At 40.4% G+C, this 20,286-nt stretch overlaps 1 protein-coding gene across 1 annotated transcript; it reads left to right on the forward strand.

The window, feature by feature from the left end:
* Positions 1 to 463: 463 nt before the first annotated feature.
* LOC100370641 (calcium-activated chloride channel regulator 1-like) lies at positions 464 to 19,295 on the forward strand. Its single transcript, XM_002731033.3, has 11 exons — positions 464 to 698; positions 2,503 to 2,797; positions 4,000 to 4,283; positions 4,605 to 4,850; positions 5,052 to 5,276; positions 15,885 to 16,181; positions 16,485 to 16,721; positions 16,824 to 17,100; positions 17,301 to 17,471; positions 18,366 to 18,590; positions 18,844 to 19,295. Exons 1-11 carry the CDS (start codon positions 552 to 554, stop codon positions 19,293 to 19,295), a joined length of 2,856 nt encoding a protein of 951 aa, XP_002731079.2. The 5' UTR covers positions 464 to 551.
* Positions 19,296 to 20,286: the final 991 nt, after the last annotated feature.

Genomic DNA, 20,286 nt, shown 5'->3' on the forward strand with positions numbered 1-20,286 from the left:
TTTTTCATTATATGAATGTTCAAAGGTCTTTAACGACAACAAATGTCCTTGCTAAACTATCGCTTGACAGAGGGCAATTGACTTATAAATTATCTGTGAGAGGGCCATATAAAGCACTTCTGGAATATTCACTACCACTTTACGGGGGGTTACACTGATAAAAACAATGATTTAGGTCAAATTTGATGTCATATCTTGTGATTATTGTGCATATAATTTCTATTTGTAACGTTTCATTTTTAATTCGTGTTCCAGCAGCAAGCTTACAAAAACGGCGTGGCGGCACCGTTTGTATTACGAATAAAATACCATGGAGACGGTAATTTTTAAGATCTACACTAGAGCATATGGTACTCTCATAGACAGTGAGCTTGGATTTTTGTTCTTGATTTGACACCCCCTGTATATGACGTAGTAAGCACTTTAGTGTTGGGTGTGACCGCATCGGCATGCTCGCACTAGTTCTAAAAGTTGACAATGAAGGTAGACCTTGTAAAAACAGTTGCTAACTTTAACTAATTTTAGCGAGATACCTAATTATCGCAGGTAAGATGAGAGCATTACTTTTTGTTTTGTATGTGGTGGCTTTTGCTGACTGTCGTAATCCCGTTAGCCTAGAAAATAATGGATATCGTACTGTACTGGTGGCGATACATGAAAGTATTAAGGAAGACCCTTTGCTGATTACTAGAATCAAGGTGAGTAGTGTCGATGTTGTGTAGGGAAGTGAGTATTCACATGTAACGGCGGTCATTATTTCGTTCGGTTAAACCTGGGTGCGTGGCGTTGTGCGCGACATGCACATTCGGGTAGTCGACAAAATACGCTCAATGCGCATGCGTACAACAACAGTGGCCCGTACGCAAAGATTTATAAAATTCCTTAAATTGAATATGCCATTAGGATTTTTAAAGATAAACCGTTTTCTGGTCGTTATTAGTTTGTGGTTGGCTCATTTATTTTGGTCCGAAAAAATCGCACCCACCTTATATAGCAGAATCCATAGCGAGTGTACAGCCGATGACCGCATATATCGCCCACTCTGATAACGCCGTTGATCTAGAGCTAACGTCTAGTCTGCAATAACTATCGTACGTATAGGGGTTACATAATGCGAAGAAATGTATGAGTCGTAGATAATGTTGAAAACCAATTTTGACCACTACTAAACAAACTGCATATCTAAAACATTATTTAGATGGCACAGACGGATATAGCGCTTGAATTGTCGAGTCGATAATAGAGATCAACGCACGGCTTTGTTTGTTTTAATGCGTGTATTTTGTGTTTTTACAGTTACTTTATATTGTCTTGGGTAAGAACGTCTCTAACTTTTTCAGGCTGCATCTTTATGTTGCCCAACTGCGTATTGATACGCAACTGATGGTTGAAGTGTCAGTTTTTGGAGATATATACCCATTTCGTAACTGGTGTCATGTAATTGCACTAACAGGTATATTATGTTACAATACCTCAATAGTCAAATTGGGAAAGAGTGTCACGGTTAAACTGAAGCGACGATTTAAATGCGGGATTTTCTCTTTTGGCAGTAAATGTATATCAAACTATGCGAAATAAGGGTGAGGCATGTTCGTCTGTCATTTTATTGATTTCAACATGTGGGCGAAATTTCCCAACAGAATGTTACTCAAGGTGTGGCCATAATTGGCATGTGTCGTACGTGGCCATGCTTATCTATAATGTCAGCGTAAGCATACGCAACGAATTGGTAGTTTGGCATGTATTCTCTAAACACTGTTTACTTTGTAGACAATGAAATACAGTCACTTCATACAAGAGCCTTCGTACTTTGTAACAAATAATGTTGTACTGCACGGTCACTTCGTACCAAATGGTCACTGGTGCATCACATGGTCGTTGAGTTTCAAGTCACTTAGTGTTGTACGGTCACTTCGCATCACATAGTCATTGTGCATCACATGGTCGCTGAGTTTCAAGTCACTTAGCGTTGAAAAATGGAAATGTAATGATTAACCATTGTATCATATACATGTATAACAATAGAATTCCAGGGTGTTGCATAACTGGTCAAATGTAACTATCAAATGCTATTTGTATTCAATGTAAATTACATAAATACAAAATATCAATAAAAATACACACCTCATAACCCGATACAAGATACAAGCGTTGTACAAAGTGACTTGAAACGAATCGCACACGTCGTACGAAGTGACTTGGGACGAACTTAGTGTTACCTGCGGTAAGTGGTCGTTTGTGTAAATTGGTTTTGTGGGTCGAAATAACCTCGGAAGAAGTTACTTGGGACTAAGTGGACTTGGGAGGAAGTGACGACGCTCAACAACGCACTGTGTTGTTTCAATTGCGTATCACCCTATTCTGTTAGTGCCTACATGATCTAGACTTTAGTCATATTACAAGAATTCACGCCATTTGCCAGTTAAGTATTTTGAAATACGGTCAGCTCCCCAAACATATCGGGAGTAAGGTAATATCTAAATGCTTTATTATATTTCCCAGGAAATATTTACTAGTGCATCGTCGCATCTGCATCGTGCCACTGAATATCATACATACTTTAACAATGTAACGATACTCATACCAAAGACGTGGAGTGATAATCTCACGGAAGCAGCGGCGACTACAGAGAGATTTGATCTAGCTAATGTCATAGTGGACCAGCCAAATACCAACTATGGACACAATCCGTATACAAAACAAATTCTTAAATGTGGGGATCCAGGAGAGTATATACATCTGACAGAACGATGGATTAAAGACCAACAGTTTAGCTGGTATTACTGGGGGGATCCAGGTAAGCTTATTTGAGAAACAAAAAACCGTAATTATTGTTTATACTCTTTTGTTGACACATTTGAGGAACCTATACCCTCTCGTGTAACCTTTGCTCATTGGCGTGGTGATATCTTCAAATTTTAGTGTATATTTGTGTTACTTTCGGTAAAGATGTTTTACGTTGTGGCCTGAAGCCGGTGACGTTAGTAACTAGGTTACTGTTGATAGAATATTGAAAATAAGAATAATTCGCAATTTTTGTTTAATATAATATAATACAATTGCTATTTTGTAGCCTTAATAATCAATATAAATTTACTAATTTGTCTTCATATTTTTAATTTTAAACTGAGCGTAAAGTGCTCATCTTGCATTACACCAAGGCCGATCGCAGTTAAGCTAAGTTCAACCTGAACTGATTAAATAGAAATGCACACCGCCATTTTGTTATATGTTTTTGATTTTATGATTTAACCCAGTGGCTCATTCATATGAACTGACCTTTGAAACTGTACTTTTTACACTAGACCTAAAAGCAGGACAAGTTTTTATTTCAATTGCATGTTACTAATGTAAGAATTGTTAGGGGAGATTATCGCATATTTAAGACTATAACGGCGGCGAAATGTGATTGACGTTTTCAGAATGGTGGTAACTGTATATAAATAGCGGCGTTATTTTTACCTGTGTCTGGAAGGAGTAATGGACAAAATTGGTCTCGCTATTTGACCGCAATAAACAGAGTATTTGAATGACCGTGACAACATATCCGACTTTGTTGTCATAGCTCTAATACAAATAGCATAGCCACTTCAAGGCGACTTCAGTCTTGTTCACGCGTGTTAACAAACGGAAGACTAGTTCGCTTTGTAAATATTCCTTATCAGTGTACACAACCGGCGGTCTGTTCATACTTTGCAGTGGTATTAATTTAGCCCGGCGCACATACCTGCTCATGTCTGATTCATCTTCCATTATTTTAACATCGAGATCTTGTCTTGGGGTTTTCAAAAGTGCATCAAAATTAACTACGAATAGAGCCCTATGTTTTACTGCACGTGCGAACACTATATGTATGTGAAACGATAATAACCAGTGACAATCAAGTCGTTGTCCAGTAGTCACGGTGTCTATGGTCGATTACAAACAAACCAGATTTATCGTATTACAAACATAAACCAGCTGACACATTCTCAAGCAAATATTGTCTTGTCGTTTCAGGGAAGGTGATCGTACATGAATGGGCTCATTTACGATGGGGTGTATATGATGAGTATCCTGAAGAAGAGTATGATCATTTTTATTATGACGAAAATGGTAATGTACAACCCACTAGATGTTCTGAGGCTGTCACAGGGAAATCATTGGATATATCAGACAACTACAAAGAATGTAACACAGATCCTTCAAGTGGTGTCGTGCCGAGTACTGGGTGCAGATTCTTTCCCGATCTAGAAAACAACGAGGCAAGAGCGTCATATATGTATGCAAATTACCTCGACTCTGTAAGTTACTTTTTATGCAACTATTTGGCGATGTTGGAAATGTATTTTCTTGATTGTTGTTAATCACAGAATAATGAATATATGTAAATAAAATGTCCCAGAAATCTTGAACAAAATTGACACGTCTTTCCCCAAGATACGTTTTCAATTGTCCTGGTACATACTATATAAGCACCGTCCCTCAACACTGTTGAGGGACGGTGATATAAGGCAGTATGCTTATGGCGTGGTTTCACATAGCCAACAAGAGTTATTACTGACAGTAACATTGATGGGACTAACCAATGCGTTGTAATTGGATAGTACTATTTTAATGAACAGGTCGTCACTTTTTGCCACAATGATGCTGAAAAAGACTCCGAAGCACAACACAACCGTTTGGCACGAAACAAGCAAAACAAACAATGTTGTTATCAGAGTGTATGGGAAGTAATGCTGAAACACCCCGACTTCGGAGATGGAAACGAACCAGCTGTTGATATAAATGTGACACCATCGTTTTTGATTGTACAAGAAATTGAACTTCGAATCGTTCTGATACTTGACATATCAGGTAGTATGTCCAATGTAAGTACGTCACTATTTATTTTGTTAGTTGTTAACATTTATTCGATGAGCTATACATTATCAGATAACAAGTTATAAGATATACATGTATTTACATTTATTTCTGTGCGTGGCGAATCTACGTGTGCGTTGCTTTGTTTTAGATTCCGGCAATGTGCTAGTTTCTATTTTGTTGTATATTTCTTAACATTTATTTCACAGTACAATCGTTTCAAGATAATGATACAGGCAAGTACAAGATATGTAGGTTATACTGCACCTAGAGACACGTGGATTGGTATAGTAGAATTCAGTAGCGACGCAAGCATTTTGTCGTATCTTGTACAACTCGATGACATGGACACTAGGCAAGAATTAATTGCGAAATTACCTACTGGGACCGGCGGAGGCACGTGCATCGGTTGTGGATTGCTGGATGGGATTAAGGTGAGTGTACCCAAGCTATGCCCCGTGTCACCGTGGTTTAATTTGTTAAGATACGCAATAGTCGTGCAATACTGTGTGTTGCACCAGCCTTCAGTGGAGACTATTTGTTAATTCACATCAGCATTTATGTGTATATTTAGTGATGGAAAATTACTAAAAAAAGCCCAAATCAGGGACCAAAATGAAACTGAGTCCTGGATCGTCAGTGTATAATCTAAGTTAGCCGTATATAATTAAGTTCGTTTTAAAATCATTTCACCATTCCTTGCGGAAACATTGACAGATTTGATGTCATCAACAATACCAGTACACACCGTACCCACCACACCAGTGCATAGGTAAGATGAAACAATACCAGTACACACCGTACCCACCAAACCAGTGCATAGGTAAGATGAAACAATACCAGTACACACCGTACCCACCACACCACTGCATAGGTAAGATGAATGTGATGCTCACACAAGCGAACCACTATAGATAACAAGTAACCTGTAGAATACTGTGTGGGTAATATTTTTTATATTGATTTTTGTTGCATTTGCAGCAAATAGTTACCAAACAATGAGAAATCTATAGGATTGAATATACCCCACAGCTGGCTTCACATGCATTGTTCATAGTTCATATGGTGCTTACACCAGGATTTAATTACAGCACCTAGGCGGTATGTGGTTACAGCTTAATGTTCGAGTAATCGCAAGAAATGGACATGACAATAGAAATTCATTAAAGACTGCCACTCCCATGCAATTAACAGCGAGTGAAATTCCTGGGATTGAAACATATATTTTGAAGTCACTGATGTAGGCAACGAATAACTGCAAGTTGACATAAAGACGAGGTAGTTTATTTAATCAGTGGTAAACTAGAGGCTGAAATTATAATTAATTTGTTTATTTCAATTTCTCCTGACGTCAAATAGAATACACTGGTGAAACACGGTAGTAACTGTGGGTGAAAGGATGTTTTGGGGTGTAGTTTACATTGTATATGGAGTGGTAGGGTCGGGTGTAATGTGTTCATTTCCAACTATTATGAAGTCACGTAGAATTTCACTTAATTTATTTTTGCTGACATGTTTTCAAGCATTACATGTGAATCTAATTTTCACTGCGCTGTGTCTCAATATAGTATGAGGGAAATGGCATATTCACTGGAATTTATTTCAGGGGAAAAATGTTTTCAGTGATAATGAAGTATTATGACAGATACCCTCCCCGTGGCTTTCATTGCGTATGGAAGTTATTTTCACGAGTGATGCGGTGTATCCTGCTGCCGTACTTTCACGAGCGAAGCCACGGGGAGGGTGTGGGGTTCTGTTATTATACACATGTCCCATATTTGATTATTTCATATTAAAAAAAGAACGTGCAACAAACCGGGATAGAAATTTAGATCGGGGAACCCAATTGCCCATTAATATGCTCCAAGACAGTGCTGCGACCTAGCAACGCTTGTCAGTGTAGAACGCGTGTCGCTGTACGTGTGAAAATAAAATAATCAGACGTCTAATTTAAGTCATTGTCCGAATAAATAACTCGTGGATGTTTAAGCGCGGTGGTCGTAGCACAACGCGTGTTCGAATTTCATGTAAATAAACAATGCATTTTACACGCGTTGTATACGTCGCTGTGAGTCCCATATCGAACAGGACGCGACACGACGACTGTCGCCCTTTAGTTGGGACCACGACAGAACCAGAACTTAAACTGGGCGACTACGATACACGGTTGATGTTGAAGTTAAAAGTTCCTCCACAGATCTGTGCATTGGCAAACATGCCGTGCAACTGCGGTACTCCACTGACGGAATGACTTTCGTTGAAATCGGTCGTCGCTGACTCGTGAGCTGCACACTACAACCTCGTTTGTGATGTTGCTTGCTTGTCGTGGATAGACCGAGTCTTGGTTACCGGTTAAATTTTGCTAATTTGGCGTTGGTAATCTTTATTTGGAACTGAGTAACGCCGCAACGTCGCCAGCAGAAACCTCATGGTATATCGATGTTGATGGTTGCGGCTCCATATTAATCGGAGATTTTACTGCGGGTCCAGGCAGCGGTGGATCTTCCGAGAGCCCTTCAAGATTTATAAAACTCAGATTCCAGGTGGTCAACAAACATTAAGTTCTCCCAATCCTAGTATTCTATGTGATGTACATCTAACATGCCAAAAATGCTGGTGAACGATTTGAACCTGACAAAAATACTTGAAATAGATACCAGGAAGGGGAGGGGGGTAAAAGAAAAGTTATATAACATTTTATTATTCAATAATTTATTAAAATACACAAGTTTGTCCAACTCCCTGTGATACAACACCTCAGACATAGCTCATTGTACTCGGCTGGAGTGTGGGCAAAAAGTTACTATTTGAATGTTTGATATCTTTTTTCATTAATGAGAAAGTTGACCCCGAAGTTAGAGTAACTGTTCAGCAGGAATGGCTTTTTAACTCTTCTGTGATTTTTTTTGGCTTGGCTGATTTTGTCACGGTTCATACTTGACAGGCAGGTCGTACCATCACTAATTGGAAAAACAATCCTGACCCACCGCTACCATGGCAACAGCCAAAGTCTTGTAATAGCAGTGCCCAAATGATCATGCCTTTTATTTTGGCTACGTTGCGCACTGGTAAGCGATCACCGGCGCCGACATTGTTACCACTGTCAACGGAATCCCAACGCAGCTTTGAACTTTGAATAAAATGTAAATGCTGCTTCCAATCTAGAAAATACTATCGCAAAACGATTGGAAATTATACATTTAACGGCTGAATACGTCCTAACAATAAAATAAAGTGACTTCTAATGACTGCCATGTTATTTTGCAAACTTCGTATAAGGTGCCCGGTTTTAGTTATAAACAGACGTTAGCTTCACGTTCATGTCCCTTCCATGATAACAGCCGAAAACATATTGCTTGTTTTTTACCGGTTTTCATTGGCAACCGAAGTATTTTTATTTTGTAAACAAATTTTCGTCTGCTATTTTTATTCAGTTCAAATCGTTCAGCAACATTTTTGGCATATTAGGTGTACATCACATGGAATACTACGATTGAGAGAACTTGATGTATGTTGACTGATTTTTATCATAGTACGAAGTACCAGGAAGTTACTCAGTTCCAAATAAAGATTACCAACGTCAAATGAGCAACATTTGACTGGTAATCAAGATTCATGTAATCCATGGCTAGCAAGCAACATCACAAGCGAAGTTGTAGCATGCAGTAAGTCATCCCGTCAGTGGAGTACCGCAGTAACACGGCATGTTTGCCATCAGCATTGTATTCAAACGAATCACGTGGTGTGCCGTTCTCGTTCAAACCCGGGATTCGATCAATAGGGGAGTCCCATTAAAAAAACACATTGCAAATCATGCAAGTTCAACATTTTCAAACCAATATACTAAAACAGAAATGCTCAGAGATGTAAATGAAGGATAGATATTACTTTTCACTATACACATCTCTGTTGATACTATTCCTCACATATTCTACTCCCAATTACTCCTGCGTAAAATGGACTAGCCTCTTCATGTTGACATTCAGACTAAAATCACGTGACAGGCTGTTAAAATTGGCTGTTGCATACTCTTTCGCCGGTCTGGAAAATGTGTTTAATTAACTCACATTCAAGCAACAATGCAGATTTCCCAGTGGGAGTGAGACTATTCAAACTCTGTCACTAAAAAAGGCAAAGTTAATTGTTAACTGGTTTTAAATCAGGGGGGAAGCTTGAGGGTGACTCCTCAACCCAAAGGTCTCATTTGCATATTTATATTTACCTGTTTCTTACTTAGGTCTCATTTGCCTTTGTTTTTATAAACTACCATGTATAGGGCTAGTTAACTTAAAGGTCACTTTTGCATATTTGAGGGGGGTGACCAATCATTCGGCGACTGCCTATGGATTAACGGAGGTGGCGCTTTGCGCCGTTATTTAAGCATGGTTTTAACACTCTTAATTCAGTGTTCCTGCATTGCCTGCCTTTGCTGCCAATTTACCTCACCTGCTGCTGCTGCCGGTTTTTCTGCCAGGAACACCATATCTTTGTCATCCTGATGTCCTTATCATCCAATCCTATTGAACAACCGTACGTTTTGTTTTTGGTATACCTACCACTTACATTCTATAGTGCACAGCTACGTCCGTACGCTCGCTTTTGACTGATACACATCCACGCCTGGCTAGGCTGTTGGATTTTTCTGCAAGCTGCGACAACTGAAAGTGTTCTTCGCCTGTTACACCAAGATCCTGATAGATCGGCCAAACAAGATACTGAGAAAAAGGACACACTATAGTATACCAGTTTACAGGTAACAATCCTTATTGCACCGAGACAATGAACTCTGATCCAAGCACGTTTCCAGGTGCCTTTTCAAGCAAACTAGCTTTCACACCTACAGCCCAGAAAACAATGGCTACCGATGACCCAACAATTGACATTCAACAATGGGCGATTGACAACGAAATAAGCTCACATACGCTAGCTAAGTTAGCCGAATCGGGGTTCAACTCAATGTCATCCATTCGACTGATTGAAAAAGAAGATATTATCAAAATGCAGATTGAGCCATTGGCACAATTCCGTCAACTAATCGTCGCGATCGACGCAATCAGAACAAAACGAAACAGCAGTCAAGTTAATCCGGAAAACCAACACGTTATCGGAACACGGATGCAAGACCTGAGCGCCACCAACGGTGACCCACAGCTGCTAATACAACAACAACACACCAACATGGCGGCCCCCATGCAGAATATACAGCAACCACTCGCCGATCCTGCCATCCCGAACCAACCGATCACACCACTGCAACAGTTACTACAGTCTGCGTTGCTGTATGACAACAAGAACACTTTAGAAGCGAACACTTTGAACAATTCTCAATGTGGTATTAATTTACGGGCAGATTTAGACCCTTTGGTTTATATTCAGACCCGGAAAGGTGAGAAGTGCCTTGATATCGTAGATTTTTTATCCATTACTGATAGTGTAAAAGAACAGCAAGTTCTTCGTACAGAGGACAATGGCGTTAATTTAATTCTGGAATCCGAAATTAAGAGACCCCGCCTTGAATCAGTCACTCCTACTCAGTGGTTTGGTGCCAACGCACGCATTATGTACGAACTGATTCAAGGGGGGTCTCTGCAGGGCAATGCCGTGTTAAATTATTTGTCATACACGGATAAAATTTCACAGTTGGCAAATCGTTACAGTTGGGGATCCATTCTTCTTTATGATCGGCAATATCGCCAACTGCAAGCAGTTCATAAATTTGCATGGGGTAGTGACATCCCACACCTGACAACTGTCATTTTAAAAGATAAGCCATTATCCTCTACCCCATATACGAATAGACATGCTGGCTCTTACAGCACAAGGGCGGTTAATAGTACCAACCGCTCCCCTGCCCCAGTGGATAGCAAATCTGGTAGACCAATTTGCTTAGGTTTCAATAGGGGTAATTGTAAGTTTGGAACTGAATGTACTTATGCACATGTGTGCCTCGAACCATCATGTCGCAGAGCCCACCCAAAATCAGCTCATGTCTCATCTCAGTCTTCAAAAAACTAACTCTGGAATCGCAGCCCATTGCCAAACCCTCTTTAGCAGCAGCCACTTATTCCCTCAATTATCCGGTTTGGAAAAATGAGCTGAAGAATGACCCTGATGCTGAATTTTTAATGACAGGGATTAGAGAGGGTTTTAACATTACCAATGCAAGCATTAATTATAAGCCAGCTTATACCAAGAATTACAATTCAGCCACTGGGTCAGCAAAAAACCAGGTTGAAAAGCAGCTTTTAGCGGAAATTAGTGAGGGTCATTATGTCATTACTCCACAGCAACCCACCATTGTCAGCGCCCTGGGTGCCATCCCCAAACCAAATTCTACAGACATTCGTCTGATTCATGATTGTAGCCAACCAAGTGGGAGTGCTGTCAATGATTATGCCTCACATGAGACCTTCCAATACCAAACGATTGATGATGCTACTAACCTTATTACTAAGGGGGATTACCTTGCGAAAGTCGATCTCAAATCTGCATACCGCTCAGTAAAAATTCATCCATCAAACTATCAGGCAACAGGACTTGAGTGGACTTTTACTGGAGAGGATCACCCCACCTATCTCTATGATACTCGCCTCCCGTTCGGTGCCAAGCTGGCACCGAGTATTTTTCACCGCCTGACCCAAAGTGTCCGCCGGATGATGGCCCGCCGCGGTTACGATGCAATGGTGGTGTATTTAGATGACTTCCTCATCATTGCACCAGACTATAAAACCTGCATGGAAGGCCTCAATTCCCTTATTAGATTGCTTAGGCAACTTGGTTTTTGCATTGCTTGGAGCAAAGTCGAAGGCCCATCTCAACGCATGACTTTTCTCGGGATTGAAATTGATACAAATATGCTCACTGTGCGCCTGCCCCCGAAAAAGCTTAATGAACTGCAAGATCTCGTCAGATCTTATTCTGCAAAGAAACGCGCAAGCCGCCGCCAGCTGGAGACCCTCGCAGGTAAACTTGCCTGGGCATGCAGAGTGATAAAAGGAGGTAGAACTTACCTCCGACGCATCCTCGACCAGCTTCACAAATTACGCTGCCCGTCACACAAGCTGCTTTTGTCTTCGGACTTCCATCGCGACATCCAATGGTGGTTAGAATGCCTTCCCCTGTTCAATGGTGCTACTAAGTTCATCGACCCCCGCCCCATTACTGATGTCCATATGGATGCCTCTAATCAAGCTTCAGGCATTTTTCACAGGGGGGATTGGCAGTTTACTATCTGGCACCATGATTGGTCAACAGCTACCCCACTCCATATTAATCATAAGGAGGTTCTCTCAGTGATTCTTGCGGCTAGAAGGTGGGGCCCATACTGGAGAGATTCTACTGTACATGTGCACACGGATAGCATGGTCGCCATGGCCAACATTAACCATGGTACGTCCCGTAATAAACTGGTCATGGAGGCCCTGCGTGAACTGTTCTGGTACTCAGTGTACTATAACTTTCATATCAAGGCATTCCATGTCCCAGGCATCCATAACGACATCCCTGATGCAATTTCAAGACTTCACCAGCCAGGCCAGGTCCACCGCCTTCATTCCCTTATCGCCCCCTACTGCCTAGCTTGGGATTTCATAAACTCGTTCCCCAGGCACATGTCTCACACAGCTGTCTCTGTGCTCTCTCCCCAGATCAAGAATTATGTAAACTGGAGGAACAGTTAGACCTTGAGACAGCGTTCTATAGGGGTCATACCTTCGCGTCAACCACTAAAAGCACTTATGCCGTCCATCGTAAGGCCTTTCTGGAATTCTGTTTGAAATTCAACTACAACCCAGTACCAGTTGATCCTGTGGTGCTTTGTCGGTATGTTTCCCATTTGGCGCGCCGTCTCAAGGTGAATTCTATTCGCCAATATTTGAACATCATTCGCATCCTGCACTCTGAGTGCGGATTTCCTAACCCACTTTCTGATAACTTCACTCTTTCAACACTGCTCAAAGGTGTGGCAAGGGTAAAAGGCACTAAAATCCAACGTAAATTGCCAATTACCCCAGCCCTGCTCTTGGGCATTCGCTCCCAGCTTGATCTCTCAGACAAGCAGGACAAGGTTTTTTGGGCAGTTTGTCTAGTTATGTTTTTCGGGCTGCTGCGGAAGTCCAATGTCCTACCACCATCGTTGCAGGGTTTTTCTTCTGACAAGCACCTGTCCCGTGGGGATTTTCTTGCATTCCCATGGGGGCTAGGCATTGTGGTTAGGTGGTCAAAGACTATCCAGACCAGACAACGAGAGTTGCTCTTGCCACTCCCCATCCTGCATGATCACCCACTATGTCCAGTGTCTGCTGTGATTTCTGCATTCCTGGGTACCCCCTCCCCACAGGAGGGCCCTGCCTTTGTTATCTCACCCTCCCGCCCACTTCTTTACCCAGCATTTTCTAAGCGCCTTGTGTCACTTTTACAACCGTTGGTTTGTAATGCAGCTGATTATTCATCTCATAGCTTTCGTAGAGGAGGGGCATCTTGGGCACTGCATTGTGGCATCCCTACGGAAATGATTAAGCTTTTAGGAGATTGGCAGAGTGACTCATTTAGGAAATATCTGCACCCCTCTCTCCCACTTCGCTTAAAGACCATGGCCCAGTTTGCCTCTCAACTACCACCTACCTAACTACGCATACCGATGTCTTGGGTCCTTTGGGATATAGTCTTTAGTTCTGGTTTGACTTATCATTTACCTGCTTTTAGATTTAGGATGAACACTTAGTTTGTAGAAATAAACTACCCCCTACTGGACCCAAGACACTGTTGTGTACGAGTATTTTGTTTTGTTTGTGAGGGTGTTTTGCTCTGCTCTGGCGTTGCGCCCTCTGGCGGTGAACCATGATTTAAGGCAAAGTTAATTGTTAACTGGTTTTAAATCAGGGGGGAAGCTTGAGGGTGACTCCTCAACCCAAAGGTCTCATTTGCATATTTATATTTACCTGTTTCTTACTTAGGTCTCATTTGCCTTTGTTTTTATAAACTACCATGTATAGGGCTAGTTAACTTAAAGGTCACTTTTGCATATTTGAGGGGGGTGACCAATCATTCGGCGACTGCCTATGGATTAACGGAGGTGGCGCTTTGCGCCGTTATTTAAGCATGGTTTTAACACTCTTAATTCAGTGTTCCTGCATTGCCTGCCTTTGCTGCCAATTTACCTCACCTGCTGCTGCTGCCGGTTTTCCCACCCTTGCCCACCCCTTTTTTTTGTAGTTTTTGTTTTTTCCTAGGGTTGGGGCTGGCGATTCCAAGTTTTTTTTTTTACTTAGACTTGTTTTTTGCTCTTGTATGTTTGAAACATGTTATGTTTTTATTGCAATATTTGTGCTTGTACCTTTTCAAGTTTATGCTTTCACAATTGTTTTCATGATTTTACCTGTTTGGTAGTTTTTGCTTTAATCTTATCTATTTTGTTATTTTCTATTCATTTGAATTTAGCTTGCTTTGAATTTTGTTTTTCCAGGGGGATATAGTCTTTAGTTCTGGTTTGACTTATCATTTACCTGCTTTTAGATTTAGGATGAACACTTAGTTTGTAGAAATAAACTACCCCCTACTGGACCCAAGACACTGTTGTGTACGAGTATTTTGTTTTGTTTGTGAGGGTGTTTTGCTCTGCTCTGGCGTTGCGCCCTCTGGCGGTGAACCATGATTTAATAGGGGTGTTTTCAGCAAAAAACGAATAACCCTGGAATACACACAATATACTGTATTTCGGAACAAATCGTGCATTACTTACAGCAGCAGAATACCACAGAAATATCAGACGAAACATGAAAACACTATATATTGTATTTCAGCCTGAACCCTCTATATTGCAATTCAAGGAATTAACCCCATATGTGCATCCATGTCCCACCTTGGTATCACCCACCCCTGAAAACAAACTCTTAATACCACGCTGAAGCGTTTGGTAATAATAACTAATTCGTTTACTCTGCTTGCAAAAGAGACTTAAAGAGTATATACCCTTTTCGTGGTACAAGTTGATACAAGTGACGTCACTGACTAGTATTATCCCCAAACCGAATTTCAGTCCCGGTAGATAACACATCACATGATTCCACGCATACCATCCAGCTCTACGAGTAAGTGTTTAGCGGTGATAACCGTTTCATCTTATGACATGTCAAAACGACAAGGGAATTGTAATTATACAAAACTAAGTTTAATAAATCATTAATAATCTATGTCTAAGTGCGCCAGTGAACACATTTGCAGTTACGGTAATATGATTCGACAAAAAGTTACCCCTTTTAACAATATTTCTTTCAAAATGAACTTTTTGTCGTCATTATTATGTAATTTGCAGCATGCGAGTAATTGTAGCTATATCCAGTATGTAATTCTCGTATCGCATGGATAGACCAGTTAGTGAAATGTCACATTAAACCTCACTGTTTTGACTGATAAGCACCGTGGTCATGTGATTATACTTTCTATCAAAAGTGTTGCTGATCTTGTACACACACACAAATCAAACATAATTAGCAGTCTTTTGCCGTAGCCTGACAAGGTCGCGTGAGTTGCGCCCTCCGCGGTGCTCCGAGCCCAACTGTTTGCTGCTCGTGGACTACAAAAACGGCATGTTTTTCAGCACAGTGACTCTTTCTCGCTGCAGTCGCGCGGCTTCAACATCTGTAAACACACATTGTTTACTTCCGTTATCTAATCCGTTCTCAAGTTTTAAGTGGTATTTACTTATCGATTATCTTAATTTCATGATTGCCGGTGCTACCATGACCACTAAAATGAATATTCATTGGAACTCATTGCAAGAAGACGCGAACTTTGCGAATTTGCAGTATTGATCTTACCGACGAGACATACGCTATACTGTCAGGCGTTAGTCGGGTGTGATGCACTTCGACATCTTATGCCGGTTATGATAGTAACAAGATTTCAGCATCTCTACCAGACACAGAGCAATTGAAGTATATATTCCTAAAAAAAATAGTTGCAAGCTAATGTCATGTACGATGCACGTACGACTTAATGTTATTTACTGGGTCATGTTTGTATGTATCCTTCTATCATACTAGGTATTAGAACATGAGTGGGGAAGTCCAGCTGGTGGAATTCTGTTTTTGATAACAGATGGGGATGAAAATGGTAGACCGTATATTAAAGACGTTATTGATGAACTGGTAGAAAAAGAAATCGTTGTTGATACTCTTGCGCTAAGTGACGAAGCAGATCCTGGTTTGGCTGAACTTTCAGAAGAGACCGGTGGTACGGCTTATTGGTATTCAGAAAGTGACAGTTCTACAGGTTTACATGATGCCTTTACCGACACTATAACTAGCCGTACGAGTACTAGCACGGATACGCCAGTACAGGTTTGTAAAGTAAAAAACATCACTTAACCAATGTTCCAGGCTAATGTTAATATCAATATCGGATTCGTCGCACATTTGACAACGACTTAGAATTTCTACATGGGTATTATTTCTCGTGGAATAAAGTATCATTCATTTATTTATTCATTCACAATCTACTAAATAGGTTTGCAACAAAATGATGTAGTTCATAAATGTATTTGATGTACACATAATGTACTGATGATTAGGGATAATAGCCATTCTTTCCCCCCAGATTCCCATTCAACGGCTGTTTAAGTAACCATCGTGTTTTTGTTTTAGTTGTCAAGCTACAAGACTACTATCGATGTTGGTGAAACCATCGCTGAATACATCTACATCGACTCTACCATTGGCAGACACACAGTATTCTTCATATTCTGGGATTTCAGTGGAACTATGCCCGTAGATGTTATCATCGAAAAACCGGATGGCAGTATAATAGATGGCGACACTGGTGAATACCTTAACGATGTAAACACTCATACTATTATTATTACAATTGAAGATATTGCTCAGGTAAATGTATTATCAAATACATTGTCGCCTTCTTTCTTTGCACGTCCATAAATGTTATCTGTACTTCTTTCGTCTATTTTGCATATCACATTTATCTTCCAGTCAGGTCAATGGTTCTATAACATTACAAATCCTGATAGTGTAGATCAAGTAGTGGAAGTGTCCATTGAATCTACATCTACAGACCCCGATGCTGATCCACTACGACTACAATCAACTGTTGAAAGTGAACTAATCACCGAGTCACCGCCCCAGGTAGCTATATACGCCACGGTTCACAGGGGTTATGAACAGATCCTTGGAGCGAATGTTATTGCTACTATAGAGAGACCGAGTCCTTATGACCCAATTGACTTGAGTTTATTGGACAATGGCGTAGGTAAGAATGGCGTATATTGTTATTAATTCAGTTTGAAACTCATATGGGGGTCGACATTTAACATGTTTTGTTTGTCAAGTGGATACTTCAGATCAAAATAATCATGATTTAGGTGATCACGATATTTTGATTTTTATTAATATGCCAATAGCTTTGGAATACACAATTATTAATTCACTAATACATGTAATTCTAAATAGGTGCTGATGTTACATTGAATGACGGAACATATTCCGCTTATTTCCTGGATTTTGTTAATGCTAATTGTGACCAAGCGTGTCGGTACGCTATACAGGTAACTGCGAATGATGGGCATGGGACTGCGATTACAAGAACTTTAATCAGCACTGGAGCCATGCCAACGAACTATGGTAAGGTGTCGCTGGTGTTCAATGATGAAATATGATCTGTTTATAGCCTATATTACGGCACATAGTGACATGTTATGTTTCAATGCATAAGATACACAATTGCCAATTTTGAATATCTTTATCAGGAACTCTCTCTGACGCAACCAACGATGTCTGTTTATCTATTAAAGACGCAATATGAACGAGAACAACTTGAACTATGAAATGTCGAACTTGCTGAATGCATGTTGCCCACGTAGGCTATGTCATGTTGCCCACGTAAGCTATGTCATGTTGCCCATGTCGGTTATGTCACGTTGCCCACGTAGGTAATGTCACGTTGCCCACGTAGGTAACTAGTATGTCACGTTGCCCACGTAGGCTATGTCATGTTGCCCACGTCGGCTATGTCGCGTTGCCCACGTAGGCTATGTTATGTTGCTCATGTCGGCTATGTCACGTTGCCCACGTCGGTTATATCACGTTGCCCACGTAGGCTATGTTATGTTGCCCATGTCGGCTATGTCACGTTGCCCACGTAGGCTATCTCACGTTGCCCACGTAGGCTATGTTATGTTGCCCATTTCGGCTATGTCACGTTGCCCACGCAGGCTATGTCACGTTGCCCACGTAGGCTATGTTATGTTGCCCACGTAGGCTATGTTATGTTGCCCATGTCGGCTATGTCACGTTGCCCACGTAGGCTATCTCACGTTGCCCACGTAGGCTATGTCACGTTGCCCACGTAGGCTATGTCATGTTGCCCACGTATATGTTCTTTCAATATATTTATCAAATGTTTGTGTATCACTAGCAATAACGACGATTCCGCCAAGGTTATTTTAAATCAAATTGCAACTTTTACATAATTACTATGCGTGTCATACAAAATAGAATTTCTATATTATTTCTTAGATGTTATTCCTACGGAGGGTGATCCTGTTCCCATTGGAGATTTCGGTAGAGTGGCTTCTGGAGGATCGTTTCAGGTTGATGAGAACGTGCACATCCCTGGAGAAGATGAGGATCTCTATCTACCATCAAGAATATCAGATCTAGAAAGCCCTTCATCGAACTATGATGAACAAACAATAACATTACGTTGGACTGCCGTGGGTGACGACCTTGACCAAGGAACAGGTACATAGATTTAATATCTGAATTAAAATACTGCATCATCACTCGATCTGTTTTGTTATTTATACACTAAATCTCTTCAATTAATAAACACCATTGTTACAATGGGAGGCGTTTATTTTTGTATTCGTGTTGCTTAAATGTATGAACAAAAAGCAATTCATGCTTTAATGATGTTACAGCACAACTAATATATAATATAATAATATATCACACAGCTTGTAATATATGTGCACCGTAAATCTTTTCATTTCAGCTGACCATTATGATCTTAGATATTCCACATATTTTAGTGAGATTTTGAATCACTTCGATAATGCTACACAAATCATAGAAGACGACTTGGTTGTTGGGAATTTAACTTCTCCGCTGCCATCTGGATCTGAAGAGAATTTCATCGTATGGCTTCCTACAAGAGGAACAGGTACAACGTATTACTTCGCTGTACGTGCAGTGGACAAAGCTGACAACGAAGGTGACATTTCCAATGTAGCACAGAACACTATAGTGCCAATACCGACAAGTGGACTGGAGTGGTGGGAGATATTTCTAATTACTCTTGGTTGTGTCCTTGCCATTGTCATCATTGTGTGTGTAATTGTATGCGCAGTACATTATTGTCGGAAGATGAACAATACTAAAGACTCTTCTCAAACTGCAAACACTGTAGATCTAGATAATCCTTCATTTACTGTGAACACCATTTGAACACCAGATCTTATATGGCAGGTCTGAGGATACTTAACTAATAACCAAGCTTATTCCACACTGCAGGAATAAGTTCGGTTATCATGTATTAGTTGTGTATGCCCGGTGGCCAACTGGAACAGCTAGGCGATTTGTTGCCGTTGTCGCCAGTTCGAATCATAAATATGACGCTTTCTCGTAAACATCATTACATTTTCCGTGAATTATTTTCATATATATCTCAGGGCAGTTTTGCAAATAAATGCATGCTAAAGAAATAATCAAACTAGATAATATTATCACAATACAATGCTTGAATGAATTTCGCTGTAGTTCCGATAATGCTTTTAATTCTAAACTGTGCATGACATAAAGTCTTCTGAATAATTACAAGTAGCATTGAACAATATATACAATATCGTTATAAAAGGGCGATGTAACAAAAAGTTTAGTTCATCCTCCTCTTGATTGAGTTTACAAAATATAGATTTTCTTTTTCTACACGCTCACCTGATAACGTCCAGTTTCAACATAGTGGGGGTCAAAGTGTTTAATCAGAACTGCACAAAAAGTGAGGCCGTGGCCATGTCTAAGCTACAAATCAAAGATTTCATTATTTGCGTAATTTAGGTTTTGTGTTCTACGTGTGCAGACCACTTAACAATATATTATTCAAGCGTTCTTGTATTGGTTTCGTGTCATACAATTTACCATATTTTAGTATATTAATATTGCATGAATAAATATCTCATACATTAAAAAACGCTTATTGGTGCATATTACAGTATCTAACATAAATATTCGCTTACAGAGCCAATTATTATTTCCCTCCTCAATCTTGATCTGTTTCAGTATCTGGCCATATTAACACAATGATGTGATGTTGAAGTTACTAAACCCGTGTCTCTCACCACTGCCGTAGTCGGCGCAAGTTTGCGAGGAAAAATCTCCACGCCATATATTAAACTTTATTATGCAATTGTTAAGACACTAAAAGTAATTGCAGAACAGT

This window comes from Saccoglossus kowalevskii, chromosome 3 (assembly GCF_978046115.1).
Source record: "Saccoglossus kowalevskii chromosome 3, keSacKowa6.1, whole genome shotgun sequence".
NCBI classification, from domain to species: domain Eukaryota; kingdom Metazoa; phylum Hemichordata; class Enteropneusta; family Harrimaniidae; genus Saccoglossus; species Saccoglossus kowalevskii.

Coding starts and splice junctions, on each gene's coding strand:
- LOC100370641 (XM_002731033.3), top strand. CDS start 552: ATGAGAGCATTACTTTTTGTTTTGTATGTGGTGGCTTTTGCTGACTGT. Junction 4,284..4,604: donor ATGCAAATTACCTCGACTCT/GTAAGTTACTTT, acceptor TTTAATGAACAG/GTCGTCACTTTTTGCCACAA. Junction 17,101..17,300: donor TTTATTGGACAATGGCGTAG/GTAAGAATGGCG, acceptor AATTCTAAATAG/GTGCTGATGTTACATTGAAT.